Below are 15,488 nucleotides of genomic sequence, written 5' to 3'. Positions count from 1 at the left end.
ATGTACAATAAATAATTATATATCATTTTATAATAACAATAAATCATTTTACAATAAATAATGTAACCTTATATACCCTTATCATATCAATAATAACATCTCTTTTGGTCAAACTATAAACTTCCTTTCCGGACATAATGACTCGATGCGTATGGAAAATTTCCGGAAGGAACGCTTCTTTCCGAAAGAAATAACTTAGAACACACTCCACAGTATAAATCTTTATTGCTACTTGGCTGAAAAGGTAATTAAAAATACAGCTTTTTTTCTGCTCCAAACTAGTCATAGCAGCATCTCAAATGAAATAATGAGCCATCGCCCCCACCCTCGGGATCCGAAGAGGTTTAAAGTCTCGCTGACGAAACAGCAAAAGTGCTTGCGTTAATCCTTCTCTTAAAATGGACAGGATGACCATTTCGCCTTTAGAACTCATTACATTAAATATAGAACAGAAACTATTCAGCAGATTTCTGCATGCTAAATAAAAAAACAAAACAAAACATAAAAATATCATATACATTAGGCTTTGGATATTTCAAACAATTCTTATAAACAGATTGATAGATTGTTTTTTTGTACAAAGTAACCGGTTCATATATATTTATATTTTTTTTAATTATATGTAGTTATTTATATAGGGCATGCTTTTGACATTGAATACATTGAACATTTGGGTCAAATTTCCATGGGGAGACGAGGTACTGATGAATATGACGTATAATGACGTATAAAAATAAACCTCGGCTTCTTGGCATTGAGAGAAAATATAAGTGTCTCTAGAAAAACAAAAAAAATAAAATGTACAGAAATAATAGTGAGATGGAACTTTGGTCACATGGCAAACAAACAAAAGTCTTTCGAAATCTCTGTCTGTCCACAACACGCCTCCGTCTGGAAAAAGTGTCTAAGAATTCCTTAATAAAGATTAAAATTAAATATACATTCAAAGGGTTAAAACACATAATAGGTATAAGACATTAGCAATCTTACAGTCTTGCAGTTGAATATTATTCATGAATTACTTACAAGCAGGCAAATAAAGTAGAAATTAAATAATTCCGTAGTTGAGATGGATTGGATCGGGCTTTTTTGCTCTCTGGGAAAACTCACACATTTTTATTTCTTTTGCACATCAGTGGTCATGATATTAATCAGTGGTCATTTATTCTCTCTAGTAAAATTATTTTATTATTATAAAATCAGTTCTATATTTTAAAAATATATAATATTTATATTATAAATATTATAATATATAATATTTATAAATTTATAATATATTATAAATAATATATATATATAACTTTTCCTATAATTCACTTAAAAAATAAAATAAAACAGCTCCTCTGGCCCAACATGAGGAGATTTGGGTTTGTTTGAAGTAAAAGAGACAAGAGACGCTCTCTAGATTCTATTTATCAATCTAAATAAAGCAGATGGAATAAAGATAAAATAGTGATAAAATAAAATGAATAAAATTTGTGCAGTCTAGAAAAGTTTGGAAATCTCTTCAAATTTGCTCAGTAACAAGACTCTTTTTATTTATTTATTTATTCACCACCACTTTGTGGATGGAATAAATGAGGATATGAAGCTAGTGGGTGTAAGTGTTGAGGAGGCAGAAGATAGGGATAGGTGGAGAGAGATGATTCACTGTGGAGACCCCTGAAGGGAAAAGCCAAAAAAAAGAAGATTCACCACCACTTTGTCCACCATGGTTTTTTTTTTGTTTTTGTTTTTTTATTTATTCAAGCTCAGTGTAAGACCTGATTGTTTTTTATTTTTTTAAATCATTTGATAGTCACTCTGTGATTTTCTGAGGGGGAAAAAAATCATCTTTGAGGTCAAAAATATTGGCAGCACTTTTCTCAAAAGTGGCAACTTGCATGTAAACATGTGCTGGTTGATTTAAAAATAATAATAATAATAAAATAAACAAATAAATAAAAAATAAATTTTTGTTTGTGTTGGCAAAGCACTTTTTTGTAATTTGACCCAAATCCAAAAATGTGGTAAAAAATTAAAATAAAAATTTAAAACAATTCATAGTCTAAAAAAAAATCAATAATTCAGGATTTTATTTTATTTATTTTTTGGCTTGGATATTTTACTGGATTTTTCAAGTGATAAGTGAATAAATGACCACTGAGTAAGAATTAAGAAGCAAAATGTTACTTCTTAATAAACTTGACCTCCAGGTGACTCTGGTGGAATAACAGGTTCATCAGAAGTGCCAACATCGCTAACAAGATAATCTTAGCAGCAGAAAAAAGACTAGCATAGCTCGGAGGAAGGGACGGCTCCATGCTAACGGCTTAATTGATGAAAAAATGTATTTTAGTTAAATTGATATTTAACTCTGCTGAAATGATTGGATTCATTCGCATCCTGATGAGTGTAAAGATTACATCATATAAATATTACAAAAGTGTCAATGTCCAGTGTGCATTCTGGACCATCCATCCATCAATTGTCTATATCCGCTTTATTCCTAATTAGGGTCACGGGGATCTGCTGGAGCCTATCCCTGCACACATTGGGTGAAAGGCAGGGGTACACCCTGGACAGGTCACCAGTCCATCACAGGGTCACACATATAGACAGACAACCACACACACTCACACTCACTACTATGGGCAATTTAGAATTACCAATCAACCTAATGTACATGTTTTTGGACTGTGGGAGGAAACCGGACTAAACCCACGCAGGCACAGGGAGAACATGCAAACTCCACACAGAAAGGCCCCTGCCTGTTCAAACCCGGGATTCAAACCCAGGACCTTCTTGCTGTGAGGCAAGACCCCACTAAGACCCCGTGCTGTCCCTCTCTCATAGCTCTCTCTTAAATCTCTTAAAGGTTTTGCAAATTCCTGTGTCAGAGTTAATCCAGATGAGAACTGATAAAAACGTCACTCATGTCACGCATCCTTTCCCTTTCAGTGAAGGGGTTTTTCCACCAGGGGAATTTTATTCACCCTCTGTTTAGCAAAAAAGCGTCGTTTTCTGGTGTCTGTAGCAAAAGATCGAAAATAAATAAATCTGGCTTAAGCATAAATGTTGGCACCCCTGCATCCAGGACCAGAGATCACACTAACACCATGTTTGGCAGATAGAAAGGATAGAAAACCTCCTGTGACACTAAGCCTGCAAGGACATCTTATGTCCTCTTGGTTGATGGGCTTCAGTTCTTCCTTTCTTCTGCATTTGTATGTATTTTAACTGCTAGCTAAATTTCATAAAGGTCAGAGGTGATCTCTAACAAGAATACACAGAAATCTGCAGATTCTAGCCTGAACATCTGTTTGAGAAAGTGGGTGGGGATGTAGTGGAAAAAACCTCATGAAGATGACCTTGATACCATATGCTCCTATGGTCATAACGGGCTATGAGGACAAACTATGGTTTTGTTTTTTTTTGTTTCTTCTCGAGAGGTATGAATCAGTCATACACTATGTGGCCAAGTATTTGTGCATACCTGATTATCACACCCATTAGTGCTTGCTGAACATTCCACATTCATTCACCTTTGCTTTTAGAATAATCTTTCCACTAGATGTTGAAAGATTGCTTTGGGGATTTCCATCACAAGAGCATCACAATTACGACATTTGGCAGATGCCCTTATCCCGAGCAATTAACATTTATCTCATTTATACAACTAAGGATTAAAGTCCTTACTCAGGGGCACAGCAGTGGCTGCATGGTGGTCCCAGGATTTGAACTTACATCCTTCCGATCAGTAGCTGGACTTTAACGACTGAGCTATCACTTCCCAACAAGGTCTGGAGTGCAGTCGGTTTTCCAGTTCATCCCAGTGGCAGCTTAGTGGTTCTGGGATTTGAACTCACAACCTTCCGATCAGTAGTCCAACCCCTTAACCATTGAGCTGACATTCCCAAGGAGGTCTGGAGTGCAGTCGGTGTTCCAGTTTATCCCAAAAGTGTTCAGTGGGGTTGAGTCAGCGTCAGGGATCAGTGTAGGACATTAAGGTTCTTCCAGTCCAATCTTAAGTTCCACCCCTGGGCGGTGGTAGCTCAAGTGGTTAAGGCTCTGGGATGTTGATCGGAAGATCGGGGTTCAAGCCCTAGCAATGCCAAGCTGCCACTGCTGGGGAATTGAGCAAGGCCCTTAACCCTCTCTGCTCCAGGGGCATTGTAGCATAGCTGCCCCTGTGCTCTGACCCCAACTTCCTTAGCTGGTATATGCAAAGGAAATAATTCCACTGTCTCAAGGAGTCTTCATGGAGCTCTGTGCTTTGTGCACAGGAGCATTGCCATGCTGGAACAGTGTCTGAGCTTCTTAGTTCCAATGAACTGTAAAACTAAACTACTTTGTGAAAAATTACTTATGAGTGTGATGGTCAGGGGTGGACTTACTTTTGGCAGTATTGTGCATAATTAGCTAATATCTAACATGCTAACAGCTATGAGATAAATAGGTAAATCATAATTGTATAAAGTGGCGTTGTAATTGTAAATGAATTTGTTAAGCAAAAATAGTTAATATAATAAATTCTACTGGAATCAGAGATGAGAATTTAGCAATAGATGTAGTGCACATTCAGTACTGTGATTTATTTCTAAAACTATGACACATTTTCATCTGAGAACTTCATTAAAATTGTGAGCCTTGTTACAGTCCTAGGTACCATGGATGTATACCAGGAAGGCTGAAAGGTCGCCAAAGAAGACTTGGAAATGGTTCAGTTAAACAATCTCGGGAATTCGGGCAGGTTTTGTGGGCGTGGCCTGATTTGTGCTCAAGTATTTAAAGACAATAGCAGTATTTAGTCTCCAATCATGTATTCTTATCAATGATCATGTCTGGTCTTTGAGTAACCCTTGAGTTGACCAGAAATCTCCAAAAGTCATCTATACCACAAATAAGTGCATGTTACGTTGACAGGAAGCTTAATCACATTGCGAAGGCATCCACTGCATCGATTCATCTTCATTGTTGACTCAAAGAAAAAAATTCAACATACCAAGGTATGGGGCAAGAACAATCCCATTATAAATCAGGTGAAATCAGGTGTTGTGAACAGATGTAACTCCACTCAGGAGAACATATGGATATAATGTAATTTTGTTGTAAATAATTAGCTTAGCGGTTTCAGATATAGGATGAAAAATACCCTATTCATGCTCTATCAGTACCAGTGTTACTTTGCAGCACTTTTAGTGCAAAGACCAAGTATGTACAGTATTTAAGCCTTAAAAGCTTTAGGCATGAGTGCTTTTATAATTCAGTCTCTAATGGCACGCTTCAAGTACTCCTAATGACTCGCAATTAAGTCGTGATTTCAGCCAGTTATGTTTAATAAGGGTCTCTTTCTGATTGGCCGACCGCAACTCAGATGCATCATGAAATGATAAGAGATATCAGGTTTGATTTAGTTCCTCTTCTGAGTCACTATCTTGGCAAGAAACTCCACTACTACCGATTTCCACACCGGGAGGATGTGGTGTGCGGTGCATATTTTGTGCAGAAGGTTCCAGAAAGGCTGTAGGAAGCCAAACAGTGTGTGCCATCCTTCTCATGGCTTTAGTAGTCTGCCCTGCGATCTGCACTCCACCAGACATGAGGAAGAAAGCTGAACGTTCCCAATCATACTTCAACTAAAAATGGTCGAGTTGATTGTTTTAGGCAGAAAAAAAATTTCTAGGTAACAGTGAAAGCACACCAGACCAACGGAGGACCTGGAGAGCCGGAACCATCTGTAATAGGCACTTTTCTTACCTTTTGGTCATGGTTTAATCCCGAAGAACCTTTCTGCCAAATGATGTCATAAAGGGCTATGTAGCTCATTAGTTATGCAAGGTTGTATATGAGGTATTTTAGTTCACGTCGTGGTTTCTGATAGACAGCCATCTTTCAAGATTTTGTTTTACTAGTCATGAAATTTGTGCATTTTCTGTCAAAATGTTCCACTCCTCAGATTCAACAGAGACCGCTCCAGGTAAGTGGAATGTCACCATTTAAGCACATGCAGGTCTTCACACAATGATAGAGCTGAATAAAGAACCAGGGAAAATCACAGCAAAATGAACCACATCCACCTCAACAATATGGCACTAGGTCATCGCGGGTAGTACGCTCTACAGAGCAGTGTCATAAACCTCCTGTTGGAAGGTAGCAGGAGGGAGACCAGGGTGAGGGTGATCCCAGTTTGAGTCTCTGTTCGTGGGAGGTGTTAAGGGTGGCGGAGGACCAGAAACCACGGGATTTTGACTCCTCAGCTGCTCCCGTACATCTTGTTCAAGACTCGGAGGTATGATCAATTGATCCTCAGGATCTTGTTGGGCAGGTGCGGCAAAGTAACCAGATTTCTTCTTCGGTGCTTCCAGTGCTACCTCGATGATGTTATGACTGTCCTCAGGTGCCACAACAGAACCATTAGACAGCTTCTTCCCAAACAGACTGGACGTTGAGGGAGATTTCTTGAGGTCTGAGATCTCTCGGCCACAAACAGCAAGAAGGCAGCCATTAGCAGTTGACACCACCACACTGTTCTGACGTCGCATCTTGCTGTTGGTGTAGTCAGACCCACGGAGATCCAGATCCTTGGGGCTTTCTGGACGCCCAGAGCGAAGCTGGAAAGCGCAGCAGTGGATGTCCACCTCAACCTCCAACTTACTCCCGTTGGAAATGACGCCTTCCAGTGGAACTTCGTCATCACTGTCTAGACCGTTGTCAGACTGGTTACTGGAAAATGTTGCAGAGGATGGTTGGCGCTGGAACAGAGCAGGATGAGTTCCAGCTCCTAGACTTCCAGGACCTCCAGTGTTGCAAAACGTGGCAGCTGGATGTAAGCTGCAGCGACGGTCAGGTCGGGCATTTGGACCCGAAGAAGTTTGTTCATCAGATGCTGTGGATCCAGCCTCACTTCCCACCTCAGAAGCAGATGTCTCACTGTTGAATTCAGAGGCAATGCCACTACTTGATGAAGGAGTGGATGGATCAAGAAGTGGCACAGATATGGGAATGGGGGTAGGTACAGGGGCTCCTCGGACCTCCGAGGAGAGCGGAGGCTCACAGGTACAACTGTCCTCGCCAATACGCAGGGCAACAACTACTGCCCCAACATTGTCTTTGCACCCATAGCTCTGGGCAAGCGTGCAGAGTTTTTTGGCAGCGGCTCGAGGGTCCCGGACAGCCAGCACGGTTGTCACTGCTTCTTGGTAAGACAGATGTTGGAAAAGTGCCCTGTTGCCCAAGATCAGGAACTCATCCTGAGTGCAAAGGGGTTCAGTTCGTACCCAGGGCTTAGGAAGGACCCAGGGGAATAGATAAGAGCATCCCAACAGGCGAGAGCAGCATGTAACTCCACTGACCTTGTTATCCTACAGCACAAAGGATAAAAAGACATTTTGGTCAATATATCAATATGTCGGGTCATACAACCATTGGTCAATATGTCGGGTCATACAACCATCCATCCATCCACCCATCCATCTATCTGTTTTGACATGCTGCATTAAAATATGCTGACAGATTTATTAAATATGGATTTTCAAGGTGTTAATAATAAGAAGAAAACCAAAATGCTAAGGCTTGTGGATCACAGATTGTATAATATTGGTTGTTTCACCAAAAAGTTTGGGAGATTCTTATCAATAAAATTTTTTTTGGATTTTAGCCACTGAAGTAATACCCCCATGTTCTCCTGCTGTTCATCAAAAATAACACCAATATAAGCTAAATTAGCTAGGAGGTTATTCAAATGTGGGAAACCTGCTCATATTTGTCACATTAGCTAGGGTGTAGCTAGAAAATTTACCTCAGTGATGATTGCCTTGGCTGTTTTGACCCTCTCCATCTCCTCAGCACTCTGCTCCAGGCTAAGGACTTTGGACAGTGCCAACGGATGACCGTCGCGACATAGGACAGCCTGGCAGGTTCCTACGTTGGCTACGGTCAGGCTGAAGTAGCTGCTCGACTCAGAGGACTCGTGGTGTATGTAGCACAGGAGAGCCGAAGCCCCGAGCTTCTGTCCAGCCATTCCCAGCTTTCTACAAGGCACACAGTGTAGAAAAAGAAAAATGTTTTCCCCTGACTCTTTGATGTGTTAATTAGCTGGGTGCTACTGCCTGTTGTGGAAATCAGTCAACCTTAGGTCTAGGTCTAGGTTTAGGGTTAGGGGCTAGGGTTAGGGTTAAACCTAACCCTAGCCCTAACCCTTGACCTTTCCCACTAACCCTATTGGTTAGGGCTTAGGGTTAGGTTTATGGCTAGGGTTAGAGCTAAGTTTAGGTTTATGGCTAGAGATAGGTATGATGCTAGGGTTGGGTTTATGTCTAGGGCTAGTTTTGGGTTAGGGTTAGGGGTCAAGGTTAGTTGTTGAGATGGGGTCAGGGTTAGTTGTTAGGATTGGGGGTTAGGGTTAGGTTTATTCTCAGTGACTGGCATTGGTACTATAAATATGCTGGCTGAAATCAGTAACATAAAATAAAGTGGATATGATATTCACATGCTGGAGCAGCTCAAGTTTTACAAATTTTATATGCTAGCAACATCATTTTGTGATAGAAACACATGTCAAATGAACAGGATAATAATTAATAATAATAAGTACACAGGATTAGAATTATTGAGTCGTTCAGCAGCAATAAATAGAGCAGCAACATTGTCAGCAAAACGAGTGACTGAACAATACAGTGTATATTAAATGAAGATCCCATATAATACTGTTGCTGATTATAAATTCTGATGAAGCTCAAATGTTTCTATTTAGAGAATATCTCCAGGGATTGTGTTTCCTGTACGCTGTGTGCTGATTTCTTTATATATTTATATTTAGAAACTGTGAGCATATGAATCAGCACCAGGTGTGTATGATGGACTAAAATGACTTTTGTGCAGAATTTTAGAAATGTGTACACTGTCTTCCCGGGTTTAGGTGATCAGGTATCAGAAATATAACCTACTCGGCTTTACCATATATGGAGATAACTGCAGTATAGACTTACTATTTATATAAATTCTGTAGAAATATTCCTTGTTTGGTGTTGGGGATACACCAGAAATTGTATTTAACCCTTTAGTTCAATCAGCCATGTCAAGAACAATTAGTATTGGGATATAAAATAAATACGCTCCACCCAATATTACCATAAATGGAAGTAGTTACAAAATGGAATTCCGAAAGTGTTCCAAAGATGATCCCTAATAAATAAAAACTTTTTTTATAATTTTTCCCTTGTAAGAGTACCTGTGTGAGGTGAGGAAAGTGTTGCACATGTACACGTTGTCCACGCTGCTGTGCTGGAGCTCTTCAGCCAGCACGTCTCCCATGGTGCACTGCAGCAACCGCGGCACTTCCTCATTCCGGTCGCCATCAAAAATCCCGTAAACCGCTTCCGCGCCGTCCCCGAAACGATCCATGGCCAGCACCGACACACACAACCTACACAGACAACAATCTCAGACCAAAACAACCTCAGAGCTATAAGAACTTTGCATCATGCTGTTATAGGAAAATAATCAACAACTGTGTGGTGTAAACTCCTCTTTCCTGAAACTGGAGACTCCTTCCATCAGTTACATAAAATAACAACTTCTTTACACACACGCAAACAAATGATACCGTATTAGAACACGGTAATTAATACAGACACTCCAATCCAAAAGTATTGGAACGGCCAGACCAATTCATTTGTTTTTGCTTCACAATGAAGGCATAAAAAGAGTAATATAAGATGAGCTCTCACAGTCTGATATTTACATCTAGATAAGTTAAACAACCTAAAACATAAGCCAGAACACTTGAGTTTTAGATGGGCAAAAGTATTGGAACAGACCGTCTTAGAGTAAACAGCTCTTAGTATGTTGTTGAATGTCTCTTGCTTGTAAAAGTCGCCAAATGGCTGCTTTTTAATTTTGTGACGCTTTTTGTGAAGGCTCTGATTTGCCTCTGCAGTGTCTCCACTGTCAGAAAATGTATCAACACCTCATGGCCAATCAGAACGGAGAATTCAGCAGCGCTGTGGTTTAACAGAAAAAGGACACAGAGGAAAGGACGGATATCTGACACTGACAGCAGAGACGAGTGAAAAGGATTAAAGGTGATGACCCTCTGAGGGGGAGCGCGGAACGAACGCCTCATTAAACATGAAAAACGTTCTTTACATCCAGACTCACTGAGGGATTAGTGTAAATGTTTGGTGATGCTCACTTGTTTCTCTGGCCGCTCATCTCGGCATAGCCGTGATCCCAGAGAAGACACGAGCCCTGCGAGTCCGTCACGCTCAGAGACGGCTTCTGGTCCAGCTTCAGAGTGGTTATATGACTGAGAGAAAGATATTTCAACAGGAAGTCATGTTAAAATCTGAACCAGAATTTGTAATAACACCTAAAAGATCTTAAAATTTTTTTTAGAAAGATTTTCAAATAGTTAAATTCAGAAAAATCATACATCATACGTGCATCATACATTGAACGTGCAAATTAGCCTAGGTTCGGTTCGTTCGTCTGTATGCCAAAAATGCTTTGTGTGCCGATGCAAATTGCTTGCAAAATTTCAATTCTTAAAGAGAAAATTTGTAAGGGAGGATATACGTATGCCAAGGTTCCACTGTACTGCATTTGTTATTCACTCCCTCCAGGACTTTGTGATTTTTTGGGAGAGTTTTCAGAATTTCTGCAGATTTTTTTTGCAGATTCCGTTCAAGATTTCAGTTAAATGAGATCATAAAAACGTGTATTCAGCCAAATCCTTCTTCCATTCACGTGTGAGGAACATGAGTACAGCTCTCATAGAACTTCATTACATACCGTATGTGTCTCAATGGGAGGAGAACAATCATGTGAAACATTTTTGGCCACAACAATTACAAAAAAAATCCTGGAAGTACTGAATATTAGAATATTACATGTATTAAAGTATTTACTAATTAATACGTCTGTCAGAAAAGTAAAGGCTTCAAGAGAAGCGAGGAATATTCTTGTAAACTCAGTAAAATGTCTGCGTGTGAACGCACCACGGATTCACCAGAACTGATGAGCAGTCAGTGAATATCGCTCTGATGATTCCCGTCACTCGCTTCTCTCTAAACTAAAACCCGTGGTAGCGTCTGCGCTCCGTCCACAGAGGTGTGACAGCTCACCTGAACAGGTTGAGGGTTTTGTGTTCCAGCATCAGACTGCTGTTCCCACTCAGGTCCAGTTCCTGCAGCGTAGCCGGGACCAAATCAGGCACCAGGATCTCGGTGAGCTCATTACAGCTGACGTCTACCAGCTACACACACACACACAACACATATATGTTAAGCAAATACCTGATTTTGTATTTCCTTATGTTATGATAAAACCCTACATTAGAAGCAATCTGAATTGAGCCACAGAGAGTAAGAAAATCTCGAAAATAACTAAATGATTGATAAATAAATAAATAAATAAATAAATAAATAAATAAATAAATAGAAATGTAAAATAATTTACATTCTAATGAATTTCAAACTTTTAAAAATTAAGAAAATTGCTAAAAATGCTGAAATCATGAATATTTTGACCACAGGTTAATGCAATAAAAATAAATTAATTAAAAATAACACCCATATAAATATATTATTAATACAATAATGTTAATTACTGTAAACAAATAAAACGTAAATGTTAATTATTAAAAGCAATATTTATTTATTTGTTTGCTTTTTTTAAACTTTTATTTATTGTTATCTAATTGTATTAATTAATTGTATTTAATGTAATTTTATTATTTATTATTTATGTTATTTTTGTTATTTTATTATAACAAATATTTAATAAATAATTAATGTTGTTGCTGTTTGTTAAATAAACAAATTAGCTAGCTGATTAATTAATCTCACATGTAATACAGTAATACTCTTGGCTGTCACACACAGAGATGTACAGTATAACCCCCATGAACATAACAATGTATAACATTCACATTGGTTTCAAAATTATTGGGACCCCACTGATGAATATGTGTTCAATTTTCCCCTGGAGATTTTAACATCTGTCCTCATGCTGACTCGTGTGCTCATACTGACCTTTATCTCGGGCAGGTTGAGGACCTCGGGGAAGACGCTGATGTGGTTGGAGTGTGAGATGAGGGTGTGAAGTCTCTTACAGCTGGACACGGTGGACGGGACGCTCTTCAGCTTGTTCCCGCTCACATTCAGCTCCTCCAGCAGCTCCAGCTTGCTCAGCTTACTGATCAACACCGTCAGAGAAAAAGGTGAAAACATTGGAGAGGAATCCTTTCACAAATGGCTTGAGTATTTTATTTCATACGAACCATCACAAGGTGAATTCTGTGATGAAGCGTTAAATCTGACACTTCATTGTAGGCCACGAATCTAATTATTTGTCGAAAAATATTATATTTATGTGATGTAGTGGAAGGGGACATGGCTACTTGGGTTATTTCAGAGAATTTCCTGTTTTATTTTTATTTTTATTATTTTATTTTATTTTATTTTTTTAATTTTTTTTTTTTGGGGGGGGGGTCTTTTATTCTAGTGTGTTATTTTTCAAGTAATATCTCATAATAAGGAGGGATCACCGAAGACATAATGTAGAAAAAAGCATTAAAGTTGATAACTTCAGTTGATAACTAACTCTTGGGTCTGTATAAGAACTAAAGCCGTGTTAGCTTCTTAATGTGGAGGCTATACACCGATCAGGCATAACATTGTGACCACCTGCCTGATATTGTGTTAGTCCCCCTCCTTTTGCTGCCAAAACAGCTGTTGAAGCATGGACTCCACTAGATCCCTGAAGGTGTGCTGTGGTATCTGGCACCAAGATGTTAGAAGCAGATCCTTTAAAAAGGACTTAAGGACTTAAAAGGATACCTTTGATAGATACTGACCACTGCAGACTGGGAACACCCCACAAGAGCTGCAGTTTTGGAGATGCTCTGATTCAGTGGTCTAGTCATCACAATTTGGCCCTTCGTCAAACTCGCTCAAATCCTTACACTTGTCCATTTTTCCTGCTTCTAACACATCAACTCTAAGGACAAAATGTTCACTTGCTGCCTAATATATCCCACCCACTAACAGGTGCCATGATGAGGAGATCATCAGTCTTATTCACGTCACCTCTCAGCGGTCATAATGTTATGCCTGATCAGTGTATATCCTATCAATAATTTTTTATATAATAATGTATTTATTTATCCATTTATTTATTCATTTGTTTTATTTGTCTATCCATGTATTTACTTATTTACTTATTTATTTATATATTAATGTATTTATTTATCCATTTATTTACCCATTTATTTATTTATATAATAATGTATTTATTTATACATTTATTTATCCGTTTATTTATTTGTCTATCCATTTATTTATTTATTTATTTATCCGTTCATTTATTTGTCTATCCATTTATTTATTTATTTATTTACATAATAAGGTATTTATTTATCCACTTATTTATTTATTCATTTATATATTTATTTAACTGGTTAATTGTTTAGTTACTTCATTTATTTAATTTAATTTTATTTATTTTGTTTTATTTAATAACAATTATTATTATTAGAAGTAGTAGTAGTAGTGGTAGTATTGTTGCTATTGGTAATTATTGTACTAGTTAGCTAATTAATAAATGTAATTAATCCTGCATGTAATAAGTAATATTCTGGGTGTTAACAGACGGTTGTATGACATAATTCTTTTGCCATCTCGTCCTCTCGAGACCTCACAGAGACTCTGATACCTTGCTGGGAAAGACAGCAGCTGATTATAGGCCACGTGTAAAACCCGCAGATTCTGGTGTCCCACCAGCAGGGCGGCGCAGTTCTCGTTCAGGTTGTTCCCGGTGAGGTAGAGCTCCTGGAGCGTGCTGAGGCTCTCCTCGGTTTGGCTACTCGGTGGGATTGTCTCCAGCGCGTTGGCGGACACGTTCAGGTATTTTAAACTGAAACAAAAACCAAAAACACAAAAAGGCTGTGAGTTATGTTTAAAAATGATCTTTTTATTTTGTTTTAAAATCCAGCATGATAATGATCAGTGAGATTAACAGAGAGGCAATTATATATATATATATATATATATATATATATATATATATATATATATATATCCTATATACACACTGCTTAGTTCCCCGCAATAATGGCAGTGCCAGAGCCGCTTCTCATCCGTGATCTCAGGATGAAGTGGACGAAAGAGGACAGGAACAGGAAATCGATAGGCTCGCATTGCTTAATGGAATGAAAACACTTATCGAAAAAAAAAAATCTCCCATCTAAAGAAGATGAGATGCTCTAAAAGACTCCACGCTGCTCGAGACAACGTTATTAAAGATTTGGTTCCGTAAAAGCTGACTGACCGATGACCTCGCCCACAGGAAATTACTTCTGCGTGCTCGGGTTACAGCACCACACCCCCCATGCCTGCTTCCTTTCCCACGCTAATATGGGAGAAACGACTTCACTGCTACAAAGTGGATTAAACATTTCCAGTGGAGGATCAGTGCGGCGTCTCCACTCCACTCTGTACACTACTGCTGATCATAGGAGAGAGAGAGAGAGAGAGAGAGAGAGTGGGAGAGAGAGATAGAGTGGGGGAGAGAGAGAGAGTGAGACGGGGGGGGTAGAGAGGGGGGGATAGAAATTGACATATGGACAAGGAGAGAGAGTGAGAAATAGAAAGAAAGAGATAGAGACAGAGAAAGAGAGATAAAGAGAGAGAGAGAAAAGGAGAGAGAAAGAGAGAGAGAGAAATAGAGAGAGATATAGAAAGAGAGAAATTTGCATAGGGACAGAGAGAGTGTGAGAGAGAGGGATAGAGAAAGATATATATATATATATATATATATATATATATATATATACTGTCTCTCTCTCTCTCTCTCTCTCTCTCTCTCTCTCTCTGTCTGTCTATATATATATATATATATATATATATATATATATATATATATATATATATATATATAGACAGATAGAGAGAGAGAGAGAGAGAGACAGGCAGACAAACAGATAGACAGAGGAAGTGAAAGTAAAAGACCGCCAGAGAGAATGAGAGACAGACAAAGTGAAAGTGACAGTGGGAGAGAGACAGCGAGAGACAGAGAGTGAGACAGACAGACAGAGAGAATGAGACAGACAGACAGACAGACAGACAGACAGACAGAGAGTGAGACCTACTTTAAGGCCTTGGAGAAGAAGCTCTCTGGGAGCTCAGTGAGTTTGTTGTGCTGCAGGTCCAGGGTTTCCAGAGGGATGTGATCGAGGAACTCAGGCACTCGCTGTAAGGAGTTACTGCCCAGCAGCAGCTTCCTCAGACTCAGACCACTGAGCAGCCTAATGAAGGACACAGACAGGAAACAGACTCCGGGTCATCACTTCCCAAACCCTGTCCATAAGCTCTTTTATAGGTCTGTGGTGATGAAGCGAGCCAAAACACAACGTTTCAGCTCTGGTCATCTCCAGTCCACTTAACTCATTTTACCAGAGACTCTGAATGTCTTTGTCATGTCTCACTCCACAGTGGAGGTTAAAAGGA

General features: G+C 39.0%; 1 protein-coding gene across 1 annotated transcript in view; it reads right to left on the bottom strand.

Moving 5' to 3' along the window:
• Positions 1-213: 213 nt before the first annotated feature.
• phlpp2 (PH domain and leucine rich repeat protein phosphatase 2) overlaps positions 214-15,488 on the bottom strand; it is a 57,021-nt gene continuing 41,746 nt past the window's right edge. The window contains exons 12-19 of the mRNA XM_058400995.1: positions 15,131-15,286; positions 13,696-13,896; positions 12,015-12,177; positions 11,106-11,236; positions 10,175-10,288; positions 9,212-9,406; positions 7,781-8,012; positions 214-7,343 (exon numbers count right to left, since the gene is read on the bottom strand). Coding sequence (XP_058256978.1) covers positions 6,099-7,343; positions 7,781-8,012; positions 9,212-9,406; positions 10,175-10,288; positions 11,106-11,236; positions 12,015-12,177; positions 13,696-13,896; positions 15,131-15,286 — 2,437 coding nt within the window. The 3' untranslated portion in view covers positions 214-6,098. The remainder of the gene's footprint in view (positions 7,344-7,780; positions 8,013-9,211; positions 9,407-10,174; positions 10,289-11,105; positions 11,237-12,014; positions 12,178-13,695; positions 13,897-15,130; positions 15,287-15,488) is intronic.

Source organism: Hemibagrus wyckioides, linkage group LG10 (assembly GCF_019097595.1).
Source record: "Hemibagrus wyckioides isolate EC202008001 linkage group LG10, SWU_Hwy_1.0, whole genome shotgun sequence".
In the NCBI taxonomy this organism is placed as follows: domain Eukaryota; kingdom Metazoa; phylum Chordata; class Actinopteri; order Siluriformes; family Bagridae; genus Hemibagrus; species Hemibagrus wyckioides.
The sequence above is the reverse complement of the archived record's forward strand: the minus strand, read 5'-3'. Positions and strand labels throughout refer to the sequence as shown.